The 24,122-nt window shown below is 36.8% G+C and overlaps 1 protein-coding gene across 4 annotated transcripts in view; it reads left to right on the forward strand.

Annotated features, from left to right (window-relative positions):
- Nucleotides 1-24,122, forward strand: part of SGCZ (sarcoglycan zeta) — a 762,749-nt gene that overhangs the window by 717,257 nt on the left and 21,370 nt on the right. For 3 of the 4 annotated variants that reach the window (XM_058720119.1, XM_058720117.1, XM_058720118.1), the window contains one exon: nucleotides 16,310-16,382. In XM_058720119.1, the coding sequence (XP_058576102.1) occupies nucleotides 16,310-16,382 (73 nt within the window). Of the gene's footprint in view, nucleotides 1-16,309; nucleotides 16,383-18,578; nucleotides 19,866-24,122 lie in introns of those variants that run through there. The other variant, XM_058720120.1, reaches the window with a different exon arrangement.

A 24,122-nucleotide genomic window follows, 5' to 3' on the forward strand; every position in this document is an offset into this window, starting at 1 on the left:
AGATAGCTTTGGGTAGTATTGACATTTTGACAATATTTATTCTTCCAATCCATGAGCAGGAAATGTCTTTCCATTTCTTTATATCTTCTTCAATTACCTGCATAAGCTTTCTATAGTTTTCAGCATACAGATCTTTTACATCTTTGGTTAGATTTATTCCTAGGTATTTTATGCTTCTTGGTGCAATTGTGAATGGGATCAGTTTCTTTATTTGTCTTTCTGTTGCTTCATTGTTAGTGTATAAGAATGCAACTGATTTCTGTACATTGATTTTGTATCCTGCAACTTTGCTGAATTCATGTATCAGTTCTAGCAGACTTTTGGTGGAGTCTATCGGATTTTCCATGTATAATATCATGTCATCTGCAAAAAGCGAAAGCTTGACTTCATCTTTGCCAATTTGGATGCCTTTGATTTCCTTTTGTTGTCTGATTGCTGATGCTAGAACTTCCAGCACTATATTAAACAACAGTGGTGAGAGTGGGCATCCCTGTCGTGTTCCTGATCTCAGGGAAAAAGCTCTCAGTTTTTCCCCATTGAGGATGATGTTAGCTGTGGGCTTTTCATAAATGGCTTTTATGATCTTTAAGTATGTTCCTTCTATCCCGACTTTCTCAAGGGTTTTTATTAAGAAAGGGTGCTGGATTTTGTCAAAGGCCTTTTCTGCATCGATTGACAGGATCATATGGTTCTTCTCTTTTTTTTTGTTAATGTGATGTATCACATTGATCGATTTGCGAATGTTGAACCAGCCCTGCATCCCAGGAATGAATCCCACTTGATCATGGTGAATAATTCTTTTTATATGCTGTTGAATTCTATTTGCTAGTATCTTATTGAGAATTTTTGCATCCATATTCATCAGAGATATTGGCCTGTAGTTCTCTTTTTTTACTGGGTCTCTGTCTGGTTTAGGAATCAAAGTTATACTGGCTTCATAGAATGAGTCTGGAAGTTTTCCTTCCCTTTCTATTTCTTGGAATAGCTTGAGAAGGATAGGTATTATCTCTGCTTTAAACGTCTGGTAGAACTCCCCTGGGAAGCCATCTGGTCCTGGACTCTTATTTGTTGGGAGATTTTTGATAACCGATTCAATTTCTTCGCTGGTTATGGGTCTGTTCAAGCTTTCTATTTCCTCCTGATTGAGTTTTGGAAGAGTGTGGGTGTTTAGGAATTTGTCCATTTCTTCCAGGTTGTCCAATTTGTTGGCATATAATTTTTCATAGTATTCCCTGATAATTGTTTGTATCTCTGAGGGATTGGTTGTAATCATTCCATTTTCATTCATGATTTTATCTATTTGGGTCATCTCCCTTTTCTTTTTGAGAAGCCTGGCTAGAGGTTTGTCAATTTTGTTTATTTTTTCAAAAAACCAACTCTTGGTTTCGTTGATCTGCTCTACAGTTTTTTTAGATTCTATATTGTTTATTTCTGCTCTGATCTTTATGATTTCTCTTCTTCTGCTGGGTTTAGGCTGCCTTTGCTGTTCTGCTTCTATTTCCTTTAGGTGTGCTGTTAGATTTTGTATTTGGGATTTTTCTTGTTTCTTGAGATAGGCCTGGATTGCAATGTATTTTCCTCTCAGGACTGCCTTTGCTGCGTCCCAAAGCGTTTGGATTGTTGTATTTTCATTTTCGTTTGTTTCCATATATTTTTTAATTTCTTCTCTAATTGCCTGGTTGACCCACTCATTCGTTAGTAGGGTGTTCTTTAACCTCCATGCTTTTGGAGGTTTTCCAGACTTTTTCCTGTGGTTGATTTCAAGCTTCATAGCATTGTGGTCTGAAAGTATGCATGGTATAATTTCAATTCCTGTAAACTTATGAAGGGCTGTTTTGTGACCCAGTATATGATCTATCTTGGAGAATGTTCCATGTGCACTCGAGAAGAAAGTATATTCTGTTGCTTTGGGATGCAGAGTTCTAAATATATCTGTCAAGTCCATCTGATCCAATGTATCATTCAGGGCCCTTGTTTCTTTATTGACTGTGTGTCTAGATGATCTATCCATTTCTGTAAGTGGGGTGTTAAAGTCCCCTGCAATGACCACATTCTTATCAATAAGGTTGCTTATGTTTATGAGTAACTGTTTTATATATCTGGGGGCTCCGGTATTTGGCGCATAGACATTTATAATTGTTAGCTCTTCCTGATGGATAGACCCTGTAATTATTATATAATGCCCTTCTTCATCTCTTGTTACAGCCTTTAATTTAAAGTCTAGTTTGTCTGATATAAGTATGGCTACTCCAGCTTTCTTTTGGCTTCCAGTAGCATGATAAATAGTTCTCCATCCCCTCACTCTCAATCTAAAGGTGTCCTCAGATCTCAAATGAGTCTCTTGTAGACAGCAAATAGATGGGTCTTGTTTTTTTATCCATTCTGATACCCTATGTCTTTTGGTTGGCGCATTTAATCCATTTACATTCAGTGTTATTATAGAAAGATACAGGTTTAGAGTCATTGTGATGTCTGTATGTTTTATGCTTGTAGTGATGACTCTGGTACTTTGTCTCACAGGATCCCCCTTAGGATCTCTTGTAGGGCTGGTTTCGTGGTGACAAATTCCTTCAGTTTTTGTTTGTTTGGGAAGACCTTTATCTCTCCTTCTATTCTAAATGACAGACTTGCTGGATAAAGGATTCTCGGCTGCATATTTTTTCTGTTTAGCACACTGAAGATATTGTGCCAAGCCTTTCTGGCCTGCCAAGTTTCAAAGGAGAGATCAGTCACGAGTCTTATAGGTCTCCCTTTATATGTGAGGGCACGTTTATCCCTTGCTGCTTTCAGAATTTTCTCTTTATCCTTGTATTTTGCCAGTTTCACTATGATATGTCGTGCAGAAGATCGATTCAAGTTACGTCTGAAGGGAGTTCTCTGTGCCTCTTGGATTTCAATGCCTTTTTCCTTCCCCAGTTCAGGGAAGTTCTCAGCTATAATTTCTTCAAGTACCCCTTCAGCACCTTTCCCTCTCTCTTCCTCCTCTGGGATACCAATTATGCGTATATTATTTCTTTTTAGTGTATCACTTAGTTCTCTAATTTTCCCCTCATACTCCTGGATTTTTTTATCTCTCTTTCTTTCAGCTTCCTCTTTCTCCATAACTTTATCTTCTAGTTCACCTATTCTCTCCTCTGCCTCTTCAATCCGAGCCGTCGTGGTTTCCATTTTGTTTTGCATTTCGTTTAAAGCGTTTTTCAGCTCCTCGTGACTGTTCCTTAGTCCCTTGATCTCTGTAGCAAGAGATTCTCTGCTGTCCTGTATACTGTTTTCAAGCCCAGCGATTAATTTTATGACTATTATTCTAAATTCACTTTCTGTTATATTATTTAACTCCTTTTTGATCAGTTCATTAGCTGTTGTTATTTCCTGGAGATTCTTCTGAGGGGAATTCTTCCGTTTGGTCATTTTGGATAGTCCCCGGAGTGGTGAGGACCTGCAGGGCACCTCCCCCGTGCTGTGGTGTATAACTGGAGTTGGTGGGCGGGGCCGCAGTCCGACCTGATGTCTGCCCCCATCCCACCGCTGGGGCCACAGTCAGACTGGTGTGTGCCTTCTCTTCCCCTCTCCTAGGGGCGGGATTCACTGTGGGGTGGTGTGGCCCGTCTGGGCTACTTGCACACTGCCAGGCTTGTGGTGCTGGGGAGCTGGCGTATTAGCTGGGGTGGGTAGGCAAGGTGCACGGGGGCAGGAGGGGCAGGCTTAGCTTGCTTCTCCTTAGGTGATCCACTTCAGGAGGGGCCCTGTGGCAGCGGGAGGGAGTCAGATCCACTGCCAGAGGTTTGGCTCCGCAGAAGCACAGAGTTGGGTGTTTGCGCGGAGGAGCAAGTTCCCTGGCAGGAACTGGTTCTCTTTGGGATTTTGGCTGGGGGATGGGCGGGGGAGATGGCGCTGGCGAGCGCCTTTGTTCCCCGCCAAGCTGAGCTCTGCCGTCTGGGGGCTCAGCAGCTCTCCCTCCCTTTGTCCTCCAGCCTTCCCGCTTTCTGAGCAGAGCTGTTAACTTATGACCTCCCAGACGCTAAGTCACGCTTGCTGTCGGAACACAGTCCGTCAGGCCCCTCCGCTTTTGCCAGCCAGACTCCGGGGCTCTGCTTGGCCGGCGAGCCGCCCCTCCGCCCCGGCTCCCTCCCGCCAGTCCGTGGAGCGCGCACAGCCTCGCCGCCCTTCCTACCCTCTTCCGTGGGCCTCTCGTCTGCGCTTGGCTCCGGAGACTCCGTTCTGCTAATCCTCTGGCGGTTTTCTGGGTTCTTTAGGCAGGTGTAGGTGGAATCTAAGTGATCAGCAGGACGCGCGGTGAGCCCAGCGTCCTCCTACGCTGCCATCTTCCGGAACTCCTCGAGGACCACCATCTTTAAAGCTACTTAGTGTGGCACACAGACCACACATTTAAAACCAGGGTGACCTAACAACTCAAGAATTTTGAAGATCCCTGGACTTACTTACAAACTGTGGATACCCAGACTGGTTATGATTTGCATAAAACTCTAATGGTTTACTCTGCTTGGAATTGCTCCAAGTATGGTGCAGAGGTATTCATGGCAATCCCAGCTGGGAATATGATGGGTGCTCATGCTGAAGATATCATTATAGAGGAAACAGGGTTAGTTCTGGTAAAAACAAAACAAAACAAAACAAAAAACAAAAAAACCCTGCTATTCTTTACATTAATTAAAAGTTATGCTACCAGTCCTCTTGTGGGTAAAAAAACAAACCCAAATAAGTGGAGCTCTCTTTGTTTACCTATTGGCACACAATGAATTGCATGGCAGCTGATAACATAAAACTCACAGGAGCAATCTGGAACAACAAAAAGTTAAAAAAAAAAAAAGTGAAACCTCATAGAAATAAAAGGATGAAGGAAATTTATTTTGGCACTAACAACTGCTTTCCGATGTCTGTGTACCTAGCTGTTTCCCATTTGGGCTCTATCTGTGGATGCCACACTATCCTGCTATTACAGGATAGGCTTTGGAGACTTCATTTTTTCACCTGAATTGGTATAAAACTCAGTTATTACTAAATGACTGAAAGCATAAATATCAAGGCAAGTTGTCTGCGCCAAGATTCCAGATTCTGACTTTGTCCGCATCAACAGAGATACTCAGAAAATGATAGGTAAAACTGTGATGTTTTAGGATCACTTGGGTTTCTTGAGGAGAGTGTAAGTTGTGTTTAATGAGAGATCATGTTAAAAGTCCTAGCTTTGTTCACATGTCTGTTTGTACAGATTAACCATGTAGCTGAGGCTTGTAAAGATATTTACAGAATTAGCATCTTTTGAATATACGAGGGTGTTTTTTCATAATAAAAAAGAAGATTGCAGAAGGTTCAAATACATCCATAAAGAATGTAATATCTGAAGCCACTGAAGACAATCAGGTACTCTCTGTTTTGGACAACTTCCCTACTGATTTTTATTTCCCATAAAAAGCAATGGAAATGTACCCATTTGATGGCATTGTATCGACAATCTTAGGAGCAGGGAATTAAGGAATTAAATAAAAGTATGGCTGAGATGATGAGTCCCTCTCCTTGCGCATTCCATCAGGTAGTGATCAGCACGGTTGTGCCAGTAAGAAACACAGTCTTCCTGTCTCTGGCTAACAGCAGTAGAAAGCCCATCTTCTCTTCGGAGAATAATCTAAATAGGGGTGAAGAACCCGAGGCATAAAATATAACAAAAAGGCAGAATTAAGGTATTCACTTTTCTTCCCCAAAGAAACATGAGTTTATCTTGCAACTGACAGCAGATTCTTAGATAAGTGAATTTCCACAAGGATCAGAAAAGCTTCAATGGCATATGGATTGAGGAATGACTGAGTTTCTAAAGGAGAGGGGTACACAGAAAATGTGCATGCATAAAAATGAACATGACCTTAAAGAAGCAAAACTAGTATTAGATACACCATCTGCACGTTAGGTAAAATACCTAACATCAAAACAAAATAGACTACTAGATTAAGTATTTCTTTTTTTCTTTTTATTTTTTTAATGTTTATTTATTTTTGAGAGAGAGAGACAGAGAGAGACAGAGAGACAGAGAGAGACAGAGTGTGAGCAGGGGAGGGGCGAGAGAGAGGGAGACACAGAATCCAAAGCAGGTTCCAGGCTCTGAGCTGTCAGCACAGAGCCCGACGCGGGGCTCGAACTCACAAACTGTGAGATCATGACCTGAGCCAAAGTTGGACACATAACCGACTAAGCCACCCAGGAGCCCCTAGATTAAATATTTCAAAGCTTAAAAAATCTATTTAAATGTGATAAAAAGATACTTCACCTAGAGATCTGGTTTTATTAATTTTCTAAATCTTACCATGAACTACTCTTTTATGAACTTTTTTTTCCAAAAAAAAAAAAAAAAAGAAAAAACACCCAATATGGGTAGTTCATTTGTTATCAAGTTATTTCATAGTTTTATATTTCAATTTCTGTTAGGATGTTTATAACGTAGTGATAAATCGATTCAGACATTCCTGCCTTTTAACAAATCCATAACAATAGAATCTTATGATTATTATGTTTACTTAAAGATATGCTCTTGGTGACATTTTTTCATTTAGGATTTTCTAAAAGCCCCAGATGTATATTGCTACTCATTCCTTTAGTGATTATTAAAGGACTAAATGACGTCAGTAATCTTAGACCTTAGAATTTCTTATTATTTCCTGAAAAATATATCTTCAGAGTGAATGAGGAGAGCTCTTCTTAACTATTCTAATATTTTGTGGGGGTAGGGAGGAATTTGAAGGAGGGGTTATTTCTGTATATTTTCCTTAGATGTAATTTTCATCAAACTACATATGCATTCAATATGAGAATAATTTATTTTCTTTTCCCTTCTGTTTTCGTCACACGTACTTTAAAATTTCCATTATTTTGTGGGGCGCCTGGGTGGCGCAGTCGGTTAAGCGTCCGACTTCAGCCAGGTCACGATCTCGCGGTCCGTGAGTTCGAGCCCCGCGTGGGGCTCTGGGCTGATGGCTCGGAGCCTGGAGCCTGTTTCAGATTCTGTGTCTCCCTCTCTCTCTGCCCCTCCCCCGTTCATGCTCTGTCTCTCTCTGTCCCAAAAATAAATAAAAAACGTTGAAAAAAAAATTAAAATTTCCATTATTTTTGCTTCATTGAAAGCCATAGAATGAGTTAACAAATGAAGAGGCATTCTCCCCTCTTCAGAGGAGCAAATGCTAGTATAACACAAGCTACTTGAAGGTTATAAAACATGAGTAGGAGGGCTCCCCATATTATTTCTACTCTTGATATATTTGAGTCTTTTTTTCATTGGTGACAAATCAAATATTTTTGAAATATACTGCATCTTGAAGAAAATAGTTTTATTCGAATGCATTTTCCATCTGATTAAGTATCTTTCCCATTATCTTTTTATCTTCTGAAAACCTTCAGAAGTGGAAGAGAGGACATGATTCGGCATCTGGGAGCAAACGCCTTGAGATATTTTTTACATCATAAAAAATGCTGACTGAAAAGTAAAAACAGATTTTGCAATAATTTATTTTCAGAAATCTTGGCAGCTTATTCTCCAGTTTCAAATGAACAACATGGTGTTCTTTGTTTCCGTTAGACAGACAATTTAACAATATTGTTTCCCTGTTTCATTGGAATAATTAACATTGGCTAGGCTCATAATAACGGTTTCAATAAATGCAGATAGTAGATAGTCACCTCAGGCTATTAATAACCTGATTTGTATTGAAGTGTTGAACAGAGAAATATAGTAAGAAACAGGAAGTTCCCATGTTTTACACATAAATTATAAATAGAATAATTGTTAATGTGTCCATGCTTTCATTCTTCCATTCCCAATTCTTTCTTTCACTTACTGGCCTCAACTATATATCAGAAGAACAGTGCTAAGTGTGCAAAATTAGTTAAGACGAAGTCTTTGAGTTCAGCGAACTCATAAGTTACCAGATAAGAATTCAAAGCAAATTGCACAGCAATGTGATAAATGCTATACCAGGAATTTTCACAAGGGGCTGAGGATGCTGACCAGATAGAGGAAGAGCAGAAAGGACCCAGAACATGTTTGTTGCACAGAGAAAATAATCTAGAATCAGATCCTCAAAAATCTGTCGAGATTATTACCAAAGGGGAGAGAGGTTGAGGGGTAAGTTGGGACGAAGTAGTATTCATGACAGTTCGTAAACATTTCAAAATCTGCAAGAGTTTTATTGTCACTCAAGTGTAAAATGCATAGATAGCACTGCTAAGAGGTAAATTCTACTAAGGCATTTGGGCTTGGCTTCTATAGGCGATTGGATTCTGGAAGCATTTTAAGTGAGAATTGCACAATAAGTTTTGTTTTAGAGTGTTAGATGGCAATGGTATGGAGGAATAACGGAGAGAAAACAAAAGTGATATTGAAGTTGTGGAAAGAAGTAAACCAATACTGAAATTGAACACAGGAGGGCATCTCAGCATACTTCCCAGTTTCTTTTTTTTTTTTTTTTAACCTTTTTTAATATTTATTTCCTTTTGAGACAGAGCATGAGCAGGAGCAGGAGCATGAGCATGGGAGGGGCAGAGAAAGAGAGGGAGACCCAGAATCCGAAGCAGGCTCCAGGCTCTGAGCCATCAGCACAGAGCCCAACGCAGGGCTCGAACTCATGAACCACGAGATCATGACCTGAGCCGAAGTCGGATGCTTAACCGGCTAAGCCACGCAGGCGCCCCCTGCCCAGTTTCTGAATTACTATTCTACTATTCATTAAACTAGCATTAAAAACAGGAGGACAAGAAAAACTTTCAAGAGAAGGTCCTTAAAATATTGATCGTTATCAATATTGATACTGATACATCAATATGTAAGGCACCATGTTGTGTACAAGAATACAGTGGAATTTGAGCAATATGTCTGTAATTATTTTTGTTTAGATGGGAAATAACACATAATTTAGAATGAGTGTGACAGGTAGTACACCCTAAATATGTTGAGAGGATGAACAGATTACATTTACCTGAAAAGGTGGGAAAAATTAGTAAAGAGATTTCATAGCTAAGTAAAGGAAAAGAAGTCTGAGCAGGTGGATGGGCTCAGATTACAAAAGTTTTGCATGCTAGGCAGAAGCAGTATCCAAGAATTTAAATGTTTCTACTTCTCTCTGGCCTCCTTCCCACGGTGTGACTTTCCTGATTCCTTTGTTCCTCTTCCATCTGGCTTTTCCCTTTTTTCTTCTCTCTCACTCTCCAGAACAGCTAATATTCCATGCCAGGCCTTAGCCTTCTCTCCTGAAGCCCTTTTTGACAGCTGATATGGAGGCCCTAGGGACACCCAGTCTCTTCCTGGACAGCAAGTGCTGCCGTGTTCTTTGTTTCACTTGCCACAACTTCAGAGAGACATTTAATGAAAGTCTATCTTATACCAGATAAAGTGCTAGGAAGTGGCACTACAGAGTGAGAAAGGCCCCTGATCTCAAATACAATAAAAAAAAAGATTTTATAATTTGAAATTATAATTAATTATGATTTTATAATTTGTAATTTTATATAATTTATAATTTACAATGGAAAGGGACTTTCAATGTAATTAACCAAAGAAGTTATGTGCATTCAATAGCACAGGTTCAAACTTGGAGATAACGAATAAATAGGACTATTTTTGCCCCTGAGAGCTCAGTGAATTCACTCTGGACTTCAGCCCCATTCCAGTGGAGGAATTTAAAGTACTGTCCATCTGAAGTTTATTTATTATTATTATTTAAGTCTCTGAACTGTCCTATGGACTGGATATTGAAGGTGCTGCTGCTACGATTAGTGAGATTCCACCTCTTTAAGTTCTTAGTGCTAATTGCTAGCTTGGAATTCTTATAAATTCCATGACTGAGATTTCACATTGAGAAGAGAAATATCCTCAGGAATGGCGTCCTGTACTACTCTTTCCTTAACTTTTCTTTTGACTATTTTTTAAAAAGTTTATTTTTTTTTTGGGGGGGGGGGGTTCAGAGAGGAGACACAGAATCCCAAGAAGGCTCCATGTTGTGAACACAAACCCAGCGCAGCTCAATCCCAAGAACCATGAGATCAATACTGGAGCCCAAATCAAGAGTTAGAAGCTTAACCAGTGGAACTGCCGAGGTGCCCCTTCCTTTGACTTTTAAAAGGGAGCTAAAGCCCTGGTGGAGTTAACGACTGTTTTACCAATCCAGCTACTCCTATGATGAATTTCTGATATCCCACGCAGAGAGCTAAGTATAAAACACAGAAAAATCGCAGCTATCCATTGTAGTTAGTAAAGGACCTGCTATGCATTTTTGTTTTCATTTTTCTGCAGTTGTTTAAGCATTAGGATAAAATTCAATTAAAAGGGAGATTATGCTGGACATAACTTTTTATTTAGAAGAAACTTCTTTCTCAGGTTTTTGGGTGTTGATCGATTGTATCTGGTAACTAAGCAGCTGCATTAGGGAATTCCTTGACTACTGAATAGAGTCTTGATTAATAAAATTAATTCACTATTTAAGAATATCTTTACAGCGTCTAAATTTCAGATTTCAGAATTCAGCATGAGACCATCGTAACTTGAAGCTGACATTTTAGGATTAGCGATTTCCCATACTAATGACTGGACCCATGGTGGGCCATTAACTCTACAAACACAATGTGTATGTCTTCTGTGGCTGATTTTCATAAATAAAAGTGACAGGGAATTAAGGAATACTGAATTCTTACAGCGAACCAGGCACATTTATATCCTATTTAAGAAAACCCTAACCCAACCTGTAAGGTTGTTATTTCTATCTTTATTTATATCTATGGAAATTGAAGTTTGGACAGATGAAATGACTTGCTGAAGTCATTTAGGTAAGAATGAAGGAGCTGGAGTTGTCTCCTTCTGTCTGCTGACTTCAAAGTGCCTAGTGTATACATCAGAAAACCTGAAGGCCAAAATTCTAGCTCACCAATGCGGTATTTAATTTCTCTGATTACAGCTTCCTCATTTTTCAGATGTAAACAATATATTGTCTACTTACATTAAAAATGTCTGTGAGAGGGACCCCTGGGCAGCTCAGTTAAGCATCTGACTCTTAATTTCGACTCAGGTCATGATCTCACAGTTGTGAACTTGAGCCCAATGTCTCGACGTTCTCGCTGGGAGTGGAGCCTGTTGAGATATTTTTTTTCTCTCCCTCTCTGTCTGCCCCTCCCCCACTCACTCTCTCTCTAAACAAATAAAAAAGCCTGTGAGAAAAAATGAGATAATTTATGTCAAATTAATATTTCAAAGCACAGGGGTATCTTTGTTTTGTTTCCATGTGTATTACTGATCACAGGTGTCTCCACACAAAGCCAATGACCTCATAAAATTTTCTCTGAAATTAACTGTAATGGAATTTATGAAGCTAGTGGCCAGAAAAATGTTACATTTCACAGAACATACATATAAATGAATATGAATATGAATATAAATATAAATATACATATACATATACATATACATATACATATACATATACATATACATATAAATTTAGTTACTATAAACTCGAGGAAGAACCTGGGAACACCAAGTATTTTTGGTTTGGTTTCTTTTTTTGGTGACCTCTGTTCTGGGGCTAATGGCAAACAACTTCAAGTAAAACATTTAGAGTATGGATAACCACATTAGGAGGGATATGTAAATTTAATTTTAATGGCATTTTTCATTTTATGGGGAGGATGGCATTTTATGTTAGGCATTTGTAAAAAGTAGCATTCTACTTACACTGTCTTAAACTGTGTTTAAATGTGGAGTAGGATCACAGTCCATGTATATAGTCTTTCTCCTCCCCAGCAAAGCAGAATATGCCATCCTGCTTACTTGGTTTTGAAGCAGTTGTTATCATTGAATGGCATCCAGTGTTTTTTTGACCCAAAAGTTTGCTTGTCTCATCTTTCCTGACCTTTACAATAGTCAACAGTCTATGTTTTCCCCAAGTCTTAAAACATCATCATCACTTTAAACTGATATACCCTTCAACATCTATACAGTCAAGCAGAATAGAACATTATACCCTTTTGAATGGTCCCTTAAAACAACATTAAACAACAAATATTTGGGGTGCCTAGGTGGCTGGGTTGGTGGAGGTCTGACTCTTGATTTCAGCGCAGGTCATGATCCCAGAGTTGTGAGATCAAGCTCCATGTTGGGATGCTTACTGAGCATGGAGTTTGCTTAGGATTCTCACTGTCTGTCTTTCTATCTCTTTCTCTCTCTCTCTCTCACTCTCTCTCTCCCCCCCCATACCCCTTCCCCAGCTCACTTGTGCACGTGCTCTCATTCCCTCTCTAAAATAAATAAATAAAGGGCACCTGGGTGGCTCAGTGGGTTAAGCTTCATCCGACCTCAGCTCAGGTCATGATTTCACAGTCTGTGAGTTCGAGCCCTGCATCAGGCTCTGTGCTGACAATGCAGAGCCTGCCTGCTTGGGATTCTCTCTCTCCTTCTCTCTCTGCTCCTGCCTCACTTGTGGTCTCTCTCAAAAAGAAATAAATAAACTTTAAAAAGTTAATTAAAATAAATCAAATAAATTAAAATAAATAAGTAAATAATACAATAGAATAAAATTTAAAAACAAGTTTATTTACTCAACAAGTTACATACATATTATATATATTATGATGTATAAGTAAACATCTGTGTTTTGCACCTTCTTGTCCTTTTTCTGTCCCTCTGTCTTTTCAGTTTCCATGGACTTTATAGCTTACAATGTGAAAATTCATCACACATTCCTTCTTTTCCTGAAGTGAGAGTAAATGTGGTCTGTACACATCTGTACTCTTGGTACCAAATACATGTTGACTGATGGTTAGGGTCACCAGGTATAATACATGATGCCCAGTTGAAAATTTTTTTTGAGGATAGGTTACAATTCATTTATTTTTAAAATATTTTTTTATTTTTTTATTTTTTATTTAACTTCCAGTTAGTTAACATACAGTGTAATATTAGTTTCAGGTATACTATATAGTGATTTAATTTTGAATTTCAGATAAACAACACATCAATTTTACTCTAAATATGACCCATGCAAATATTGCACATTTATATTAAAAAACTATTTCATATTTATCTGAAATTCAGAATTAATGTGATCCCCTATATTTTTAATTGCTAAGTCTGGCAACCTTACTAATCATCTGACATTTGTAAAAATTCCCAATTCCAAGGAAATATGTATTTTAGGGGCACCTGGGTGGCTTGGTTGGTTAAGTGTCAAACTCTTGATTTCGGCTGAGGTCGTGATCTCAAGGTTCATGAGTTTGAGCCCTGCATCAGGCTCTGTGCTGGCCGCACAGAGCCTACTTGGGATTCTCTGTCTCCCTCTCTCTCTCTCTCTCTCCAATTCCTCTCATGTTCTCTCTCTCTCTCTCTCTCTCTCTCAAAATAAACAAATAAGCTTTCAAAAATTACAAAGGAAATACATATATTTATTTATTTATTTATTTATTTATTTATTTATTTAGTGAGAGAGCGCATGAATGAGGGAGAGGGACAGAGAGAGAATCTTAAGCAGACTCATGCTTAGCATGGAGCTGTATCCCATAACCCCAGGACCATGACCTGAGCCAAAATCAAGTGTCAGGTGCTCAACCAACTGAGCCACCCAGGCACCCCAGAAATATATATTTTAATTTTGACTTTTTATGCTGTGAGAGTATGTGCTTGCTTCAGATGGCTTTTATCTTCTTTCACTGATTTCCTTTTAAGATTATCATTATTGCTTATTAATTATTACCCCCTTGGCTCATTCTGGGACAATAATGGAGAAGTTAAGAGTACTTTTCTCATTATCTGGAGGTCTATAGTTAGTAATTTATTTATGTTATTTTATTCAGTTTTCAAGTTAGCCCCTTAGGGGATAAGATTATACATTATTTCTTCAAGAATCATTTGTTTTTAATCATCAATAATTTTCTATACTGATACTTAGAATTAAGACTTCTATCAGCTTTTAATCCTCTTTGAAAAATTAAAGCTTTGATAGCTTTCCCCTTTTGCTTTCACTGATACGTTCTGTGCTAAGTTACTATATGTTCCATTCCATGTTTGAAAATAAATATTGCTACTGTTCTTTAATTATATTTTTGTCATCTCGTTTGGGAAGTTTTCAAAGTCATAGAAGAGTGGAAATTAATTTTTAAACTTTACAGATGGATAACTATTTTTTCTGGAAGTTATATCCTCTTAAAATGATAAAGGGGTCTCTCGTTGGGATATGAAAACTTATACCTTGGAATGTTTTCTCAAATGCCACCTTCACCACCATCACATAATTAGGGTTTTATCTAAAACTGTTACTTTATTTTCAAAGACCTATTCCTAATAATTTTCCACTCACAGAAATATAATACCTTATAAAATATCAAAAGAGCAAACTCCATGAAGAAATAATTGCTCTGATAGTCTGTGTATATATCATATGCCCTGCAGTCTCTTTAACAAAACATCAACAAGTAGTAAAACCAACCCAGTGAGAGGTCAACAAATGCCAATAGCTTTTAGCTTATAAATTGAAATCTGTAATCTTAGGAATTTACTACTGCAGAACCTTGTAAATTTATCCTTAGAACCATAATATAGATGAAACCATGTTACTGTCTTTGAAAAAAATCCCTTCCTCTCTGATTCAAGATCAAGGTCTGCATTGCTGTTTTATGTACAGGAGTTGTCTGGTGATCTCAGTATATTTCTATATAAATCCACTTATTTTTAAGGAATTTAGGTGTTAGTTCTAATTTTCTAGTGAAAATTTCATGTTTACTGAAGAAATCATTGCTTGTTTCTCATATACTGAACCAATACATTTTTCATTGTTCTTCACAATAAGCATAAGCAACTTTATAGGTTTAAAATTTATGTATTTTGTTTGCATTATTTGTATTATTTTGTATAATTTGTATTATTAAGCTGGTGTTGGGGCCATTGAAGGAGCAGACATGACATTTTTACACCAAAATGTTTGATGAAGATTAAACCAAAAGAAAATAAAATTAATCCAGATGGAATGATCTAAAACATCTATGTGAAATTACAAAAGAACAAAAGTGAGATTTTGTCATCAATATTTTTTTTATATTTTTGAAAAGGAAGATCATTTTATTTTGCTCAGTTAAATTATGGAAAAGCTCTGGGATCCAGGAAAATCACATGGAGTCAATAAATGAAAGTGTAGATGGAATACCATTCAACTGCCTGAGCAAAGTGTTAGAGTGCATGACCTGTTCAGGTAACCAGGACCTCACATGAAGTCAACTCTATTGGAATGATTTTGAGCAGTTTATGGTTTTATTTTTTTCTTTTTTTTTTTTTTTTTTTAAATTTTTTTTTTAACGTTTATTTATTTTTGAGACAGAGAGAGACAGAGCATGAACAGGGGAGGAGCAGAGAGAGAGGGAGGCACAGAATCCGAAACAGGCTCCAGGCTCTGAGCTGTCAGCACAGAGCCCGACGCGGGGCTCGAACTCACGGACCGTGAGATCATGACCTGAGCCGAAGTCAGACGCTAAACCGACTGAGCCACCCAGGCGCCCCTGAGCAGTTTATGGTTTTAGATAGAGCCTTAGTACCAAAGAAGCCAAATTAAATTGCTATTGATAATCACTCTAATAAAAGTGGGCACTGTGTGGGGGAGAATTACCAACTGTCCCATGAGACCTATGTCTTTAAAGAATTAATGACAGGGGCGCCTGAGTGGCTCAGTCGGTTGAGCGTCCGACTTCGGCTCAGGTCATGATCTGACGGTTTGTGAGTTCGAGCCCCGTGTGGGGCTCTGTGCTGACAGCTCAGGGCTTGGAGCCTGCTTCGGATTCTGTGTCTCCCTCTGTCTCTGCCCCTCCCCTGCTCATGCTCTGTCTCTGTCAAAAATAAATAAACATTAAAAAAAAAGAATGAATGATATACTACAAAGGAGCTCCTCTCCACATTTTCATTCATGCTCTGCCATTTGTAGAAAGACAGAACTGAGTATTGTGATCTATCCCTCCCTCAAATATACTTACCTGGGAAATAAGAAAGGGGAAGGGGATGGATCTTTGTTCTTTGATCAGAGAGTGAAAATTCTATCTCAATCTAAACTTTTCTAAATATGGTCATCTTAAAAGTTAGCTACCAAGGGACATTTAGATTTACCCTTCTTGGCCCTTCACTACCTTGAACACTTTTTCCAATTTTTCTATTTCATTTTCTATACTGCTGTTTCTAGCTGTCCCCTTTTTGAATGCATATTTGATGCATAAAAATAGAGATGAAAACCAACATGTCTGTCTACTTGTTTGTATCGACTGCTGACTACTGGATTCATGTTCTGTCCAGGTACCGAAGGAGCAGTATTCGGGCACTCTGTTGAGACACCTCACATCAGAGCAGAACCTTCCCAAGACCTCAGGTAAGTTCTGGCTCTTCCACGTATGTCAGATTTTCCATCACTGTTGATGGCCCTTGGTATGTAAAGAAGTAAAATAGAAAATGTGCTACATATTTGTATAAAGAGTTGACATTCCCTGCCTACATGGTAAATGCCAAGTATTTGAGGGCAAGAAAATGTGTGTTATTATTGTAACCTTCTGTATATTTTTGCCCCTAACAAACATACAATGCATATAAAAATAAATCTATCAGACATGAGGAGTGTGGAAAGGGCAGTTATAGAGAAAATTTAGAGGAGAATTAATAAAAATAAGGACCCCGGAAAATCCAACATAGACAATGAAATACATGACACATCTAGGCAGAAAGAAAGAGGTGGCAGAGTAGGAAAAAAGCTATAAATGGTCAGGGAATGTTATGTAAAGGGAAATACAAAGCAAATATGAATAGTAACCAGAAAAAGACAGAACTTAATTCCCTTATGATGGATTCCTCAGTCTAGTATTTCCAATGGAATAGGCTGCTTCCTGACAATGTTCTGTTTCTAAGAGGCACAGTTGTACATAACAGCCCTCACTACCCAGAAAATTGGGAGATGACAACTTTATAGGGAATTCTCCCCAAGAAAATCACAGCAACTGTTAATAAAGTTTGAAATATTAAAATCTATCAACTGGTCAATGAATGATCTTGATTCAATAAATAAGGTTTGAGGTCCAGTGATATTTTATATAATTTATAGCAGTAATCATTTCACAACTTCTACGTACATGAAATCATTAGGTAGTACACCTAAAACTAATACAACTTTATATGTCAATAAAAAAGATGTTTTATATAGTTACTCTCTGATAGATAAATTACATTCCAAAATACATTTCTATAGGATGAAAAAAAGACAACAATAATGATATTTAAAAAATAAATCACACATTAGAAATCATTTTCAAAGCTGAATCAAAGTATCAACCTGGGAGACAGTCTTTGTCTTAGAAAACACAATAGAAATATTAAGCAAAACCCAAATTATTTCATAAAGATCAGTGCAGCCCTTCTCATTTGGATGAGCGGAAAACACTGCTCAAATGAAAATAGAAAAATAAAGTAAAACGATTTAAATGTTTTAAAAAAGCCATACTTTCACAACAGTAACTTTTTCAGACCTTTATAGTTCTGTGATAAAATTTTCTAAGGAACGCAGTTTCTCACTATCTCAGTATTTCAGACTCAAACCGGCTAGTTGACAAAACCAGAAGGTGGCCATGATCTTCCTGTGATCAAGGCACTTTTTTATTAGACAAAGATAATAACTGTTTGCTCAATGCCAGAATCCCAACTCAGTGCCAAAGGACTTAGACGGGTTGAAGAGTATGTGTAAACAGCAACGCATAATGCGTTATATAGTTTTAACTTAGGGCTCTTTTCTCAGTTAGGAATTCCCACATTTTTGTGTGATTATTTTTTCCCTCCCCATCTAACAAAGGTGTATGTTCCCTTAGACCAACATCTGCGTCTTCGTTGTTTATCTTCAGTGCTATAGCAGTCAACATATATCTCACACATAATTGTGTCTGATAAATACTTATTAATGTGAAATACTGATATAGCAAAACTCAAACTCAATAACAAGGACACTGAGTGCATGTAACATAAGAAACGTGGTGCTCGTTACTGCATTATTAGGACCCCAGTGGCTGACATTGACTCCAAGTGTTTTTAAACTGTGTTTTAATACAGATGCCAGAGTTAATTGATTCATTCCTTAAAAAAAAATGTTTAAATTACACCATTCTAAAAGAAACTTCTTTTTACGTCTAACATTTTAGTAATTATATACTCAGTGTATGATTTTCGTTATGAAAATCTATTGCTAAAAGAAAAATAGGAAGTGTTATTTTAATTACCTTGCTGACATGTCTCAAAATTCATAAGTGTGATGGTGAATTAAATGATAATTAGTATATGGTGTTTCTGGTTTTTATTTTCTAATTATTCATCAATTATTTAAATATTGCACTAAGCTGAGTTTATCTGCTAGTGCTAAAAGCAAATTAGTAACCCCCACGATGAGTGTTACTGATCTAAATTTGAAACTGAGACAGAGGCAAAGCACAGTAATGATGGGGATATTCAATTATTCATTTGTGTACATGAAGATTAAAAGCAGAGTGTCTGAGAAGATCTTTACAAGTCCTGCTGACAATTTTCCTTTCAGGGCAGTAAGAAGTACTCTTAGTCGACACCTAATTCTAATCAACAAGGTGAGATTGGTTGGCCAGGTAAATCAAATGGTAATTTGGGGAGTAAGTAGCCGTGTTGTCTTTAATTTTGTTTTTGTCGAGAATAAGAGACTTTAGAAAGATACATTTCAAAAAGTTTATTAAAGAGTATAGGGAATGTTTTGGTGTGGACATGAAGTAGATTTCTATAATTTATTTATTCAACAAATGTTTGATGAGTGCTTAATGTGTGCCAAATTCTGTTCTAGTTTCCATGTGCATTTCAAACCTACACATGTAGATTTTCTATGATGTCTTACACAAAGTTATATTGTTTTTCACTAGGGACCTCTGTGTTAAAAAGGCTAAAACAATGTATATTGAGTAGTCGAGACATAAGGGTATATTTTCCCAGAATAGCACAAATATGAATGTTCTTCCTTTTTTATTTCTTGAATTAATTTAGCTAAATTATCACAGTTCAAAAGAGTGTCTGCACTTTATGGTGAGAAGTGAGGAAACCCGTTTTATATTGCCCAAAGATTGTTTGGATCTGAGTTTCATTAACTGTTCCAAGAAAAGAAAACAAAACAACTAATCTGGACTTGGGATCAGTAAAATGAATTAATATGTAATGATGTAGCTGGAATCTTTTCATCATGTTCATTCTTGTGTGAATATAATCTTAAATTGAAATGTTAAGTTTTGCAGGCTCCAAACTGATCTCCGAAAACACATAGCTCTCATATACGTCATTACTGTGTTCAAGGAAAAGCCACCATGTATAAGGTAGTAAGGATTTTGCACTGAGATGTTTTGTCAATAAGAGGTTCTCCTCTCCCCCCCCTCTTCCCTCTCCCCTTTTCCTTTCTACTCTGTCTCTCTGTTTCTTTCTTCTTCCCTTTTACTATTTCATTCTATGTATGTATATATTTATTTAGAGTTGATAGCAAATGATCATTATCAGAAGCTTGTATTAGGGTGTAATCTTGGAAACATAGAGCAACAATTGATGTAAAAATTTGTTTGATCTAATTTGAAGAAAGAGACCATAACTGAAAGCGCAAGTAGGCAGAAAACAAACCAACCAAAAAAATAGAGGCCACGAAAACCATGTGATTTGCAGCTGAAGAAAACTCTCCACAGCTTGAAGTTATACGACGACAGTAAAATTGCTTGTATATTCAGGTCACAGTTTACATTGTGTTTTTTCCCCCCTTAAAACATTTTTCTGTTCAATTTTCTATTCATTCCATCATTGAAATCAAAAATAATTCACTAAATGCCTGACACCGTGTTAAATATTTATGAAGAACCAGAAACATGCTTAAGTTCTGCTTAAGTTTCTATTTAGTAATTGCATCTCACGACTTACTTTTTAAAAGGAGTCTGAATTCTGTTCTCAGAATGTTGAAAGTTCTTCTAGAGACCTAGGCATTTTTTTTTTCAAATTGAGAATTGTATAATACCATTAAAACAAAATCTGTTGCATCTTTAGTATGTAAACACAATAAAAACAGCATTTCTTGGGAAAAAAACAGGTGGTAGGGTGACTGAATTTCAACATTACTCCTTTTCTCTACAACAATCTCTTGGTACCCACTATAAAAACTAGTCTGAAATCCGTCACTGTGATTGCTATAATGCTTTCAAAATGAACACAAATAGTACTTCACTAATTCCAATGACTAATCACATAGGAATTCACAAGCTTTGCAAATAAACATGAGTTTAATTTTTCAACAGGCCCCTTTAGAGAATGTTTTGTAATAAAATGAATTAAAATGAAACCTCCACTATGTTGTAAACCCTCCTCAGGGGAGGATTGACAATTGCTATATAGGACAGAAGCAGGGCATCATTTAATTGTTAATGCTGTATTGCCAAGAGTCTACTTACCAGATTGTTCTCGAAGGGAATACAGGTTTAGTCTAATTTGAGTTCCAGAGTATTCTGGAATGTTTGAGTTCCAGACTTCTATAGGACTTCTATAGGAATTCTAGGCTTATTTGAGAAGGTCATGGTATCTAGAGAAAACCAAATAACCTAAGGCTTAGTGAAATTTTATCAATTCTTTTTCTTTATGATTTTGGGGCTTTCCATCTTGTTTCAAAGGTTGTGTTGTTTTGTATTTGGGTATTTCCAGTATTTTCTTTTAATTTTCTGTCATTTAGTTTTACACTGGGTATTTCTTAGTTTTATGTTGTGAATAAACACAGTGGGAAATTATGTTTTGAATTTTCTTCTGATTTGCTATTGAAAATTACAGCCTGTGATTTACTACTTTTTGTATTTAGAATAGAAAGAACTGGAAATTATTCTTGCAGAGTGTGTTGAGGATCTAATGTTATTGTCTTCAGTATGGATAGACAATTTAGTAAGCATCATTGACTAAGTAACCTAGTATTTCCACCCAAAATGGTTGCTACATTTGTCAGATATTAATTTATCATAAATACTTTTGATCTATTTAAATTATATTGTGTCCATTGATGAAATTTATATTTTAATTCCAATCTCCTTTTGAATTGAAATAATTTCATGTTAATTTCTAATTTAAAAAAGAAAATGTCTGGGGTGCCTGAGTGGCTCAGTTGGTTAAACATCAGACTCTATTCAGGTCATGATCTCATGGTTCCTGAACTTGAGCCCTGCTATGGGCTCTGCACTCACTCTCCCTCTCTCTCTGCACTTCATGGGATTCTTTCTCCCTCTCTCAAAAAGAAAGAAAGAGAAAGAAAGAAAGAAAGAAAGAAAGAAAGAAAGAAAGAAAGGAAGGAAGGAAGGAAGGAAGGAAGGAAGGAAGGAAGGAAGGAAGAAAGAAAGAAAGAAAGAAAGAAAGAAAGAAGAAAGGAAGAAAGAAAGAAAGAAAAAAAGAAAGAAAAAGTTTTAAAAAGGAATTGCTTATTAGTTTAAAAAAATAAAGTAAATAAAAATCTGATAAATGTTGCACATACTTTTCTCCCCAGAATAGTTTAACATAATGTTTTAAGTTTCAGGAGACTCTCTTTGGGTTCTTGTTGAGATTTTACTACATATGTTTATTTTTTAATATTGGATTTATGATAGGGAAGTAGATACGAGTTTACTTTTATCCAAGAACATATCAGATTCTTGAATTTTTAGGTAAATAATATCAGATGTGCTTTCTAGATATACCTCTCCCAGAAATAGCTGTGAAATACAGACATTGAGTGTTATAGCATTCATATTAATATGGTAATTTAGCAATGGAATTATATATAGTTTAGAAGCATCCCTTTTGTAATTAGTATTTTTTTCATTCTTAAATTTTATTTAAGGGGCGCCTGGGTGGCGCAGTCGGTTAAGTGTCCGACTTCAGCCAGGTCACGATCTCACGGTCCGTGAGTTCGAGCCCCGCGTCGGGCTCTGGGCTGATGGCTCAGAGCCTGGAGCCTGTTTCCGATTCTGTGTCTCCCTCTCTCTCTGCCCCTCCCCCGTTCATGCTATGTCTCTCTCTGTCCCAAAAATAAATAAAAAACGTTGAAAAAAAAATTTAAAAAAAAATTAAAAAAAAAAATTTTATTTAAATCCAAGTAAGCTAACATATCATTATTATTCTTTACTGAGTTTTAATACAGTCAATGACAATCAAACACTAGCATCAGTTAACAGTTTTCCTATTTGGATCTGCATAGGTGATGTTTTATAAACTTTAACCAAAAACAAACAAAATGGATATTCCTATAAGATCTGAGACCACACCTTCTTTCCCAACACCTTATGAAAATTCTCAAACATATTCAATATTGAAAGCATCTTGCAGTGACCACCTATATACTCCCAGCTAGATGCCTCCATTATCATTCTCCTCTAGGTCTTTAATCACATATGTACACATTCCACTAGCCATCTGCCAGTAGATCTTATTTTTATGCATTTGAACATAAATTGTACATATCTGTACACTTTACCTGCTCACTTTGGCCTGCATATCATTATCTAGTTTTCAATATTGCTTAAAGTTTTTTTTTATTGTAAAATAATTATACAATGACATTCACAAATAATTAAGTGCACATTTCCTGAGTTTTGACAAATGCATTTACCTGTGTAACCCAAATTCCTGTCAAGAAATAAAACATCATCATCACCCAAGAGAGTTCTCTTATGCTCCTTCCCAGAAATCACCACCACTACCCACAAGAAGCTACTTTTCTCTCACCCTTTTCACTCTGGATTAGATTAGATTAGTTTAGTACTAAATATAAAATACAATACAATATGTACTCTTCTTTGCAAGATTTCTTTCACTCCTCATGATGTTTTTGAGATCCATCCCTGTTGTCGACTGTATCAATGGTTCCTTCTGCCTTTTTACTGATTAGTATTCTTTCATATGAACATATAATATTTTATGTATGTATTTTCCTAATTGATAGACACTTGGGATATAGCTGGTATATATTAAGCTTTATATGAAAATGCCAGAGCTTTCCAAAGTGATTATATCATTTTCTGCTAAAAATGAATGAGAATTTCAGCAGCTGCACATCTTCCCCAGTATTCAGTAGTGTTAGCATTCTTACTCATTTGAACCATTCTGGTAGGTGTTTAGTGTTATTTCGTGTTTTTAATTTGCCATTACTTGATGAGTAATGATATTAATGACTTTTGCTTGTGCATATGGAACGACCATATATTGTTTAGTGAAGTATCCATTTATTTATAAACTTTTGTCCGTTTATTTTAATTATGTTTTTTGTATTTTTTCTTTCATTTTTAATTTTTTTAATGTTTATTAATTTTTAGAGAGAGAGACAGAGACAGAGCAGGAGTGGGGAGGGGCAGAGAGACAGGGAGACACAGAATCCGAAGAAGGCTCCAGGCTCCGAGCTGTCCGCACAGAGCCCAGTGCCAGGCTGGAACCCAGGAACCGTGAGGTCAAGACCAGAGCTGAAGTCAGATGCTCAACCAACTGAACCGCCAAGGCGCTCCATGTTTTGTGTATTTGTATTTTATATTTCTGTATTTTATCTTTGAGCTGGAGGATTATTTATATATCCTGGCACCAGTCCTTTGTAACATCTGTAACATCTGTATTTTGTGGATATTGTCTCCCAATCTATGAGTATATTCATTTTACTGATGGATTTTGAAAGTCAGCTTTTCACCTTGAAGACATCTAATTTATATATTTTTTAAATATTTACTAGTTATTCCTTTTTGTGGCCTAAGAAAACTTTTCCTACTCCCAAGTCACAAAGATATTTTCCTTTAAAAACCTTATGTTTAGCTTTTACTTTTGATAACAGTGGGTGGTATAGATTGAGATTCATTTTGTCCTTACAGAGATCAGTTATCTGAGCAGCATTTGTTGAAAAGACTTTGCTTTTTCTCACTGGATCATTTTACTGCCTTTGTCAAAATCAGACGACCCTACGTGTTAAAATTTATTTCTAGTGTCTCAGCATTGTCTTCATTATTAGAGTTTTGCAATAAGGTTTTAAGTTCAACATTGTTCTTTTTCCAGATGGTTTTGGATATTCTGTGATCTTTGCATTAGCTACATAGTCCTA

The sequence above is a fragment of the Neofelis nebulosa genome, chromosome 3 (genome assembly GCF_028018385.1).
Source record: "Neofelis nebulosa isolate mNeoNeb1 chromosome 3, mNeoNeb1.pri, whole genome shotgun sequence".
NCBI lineage: Eukaryota > Metazoa > Chordata > Mammalia > Carnivora > Felidae > Neofelis > Neofelis nebulosa.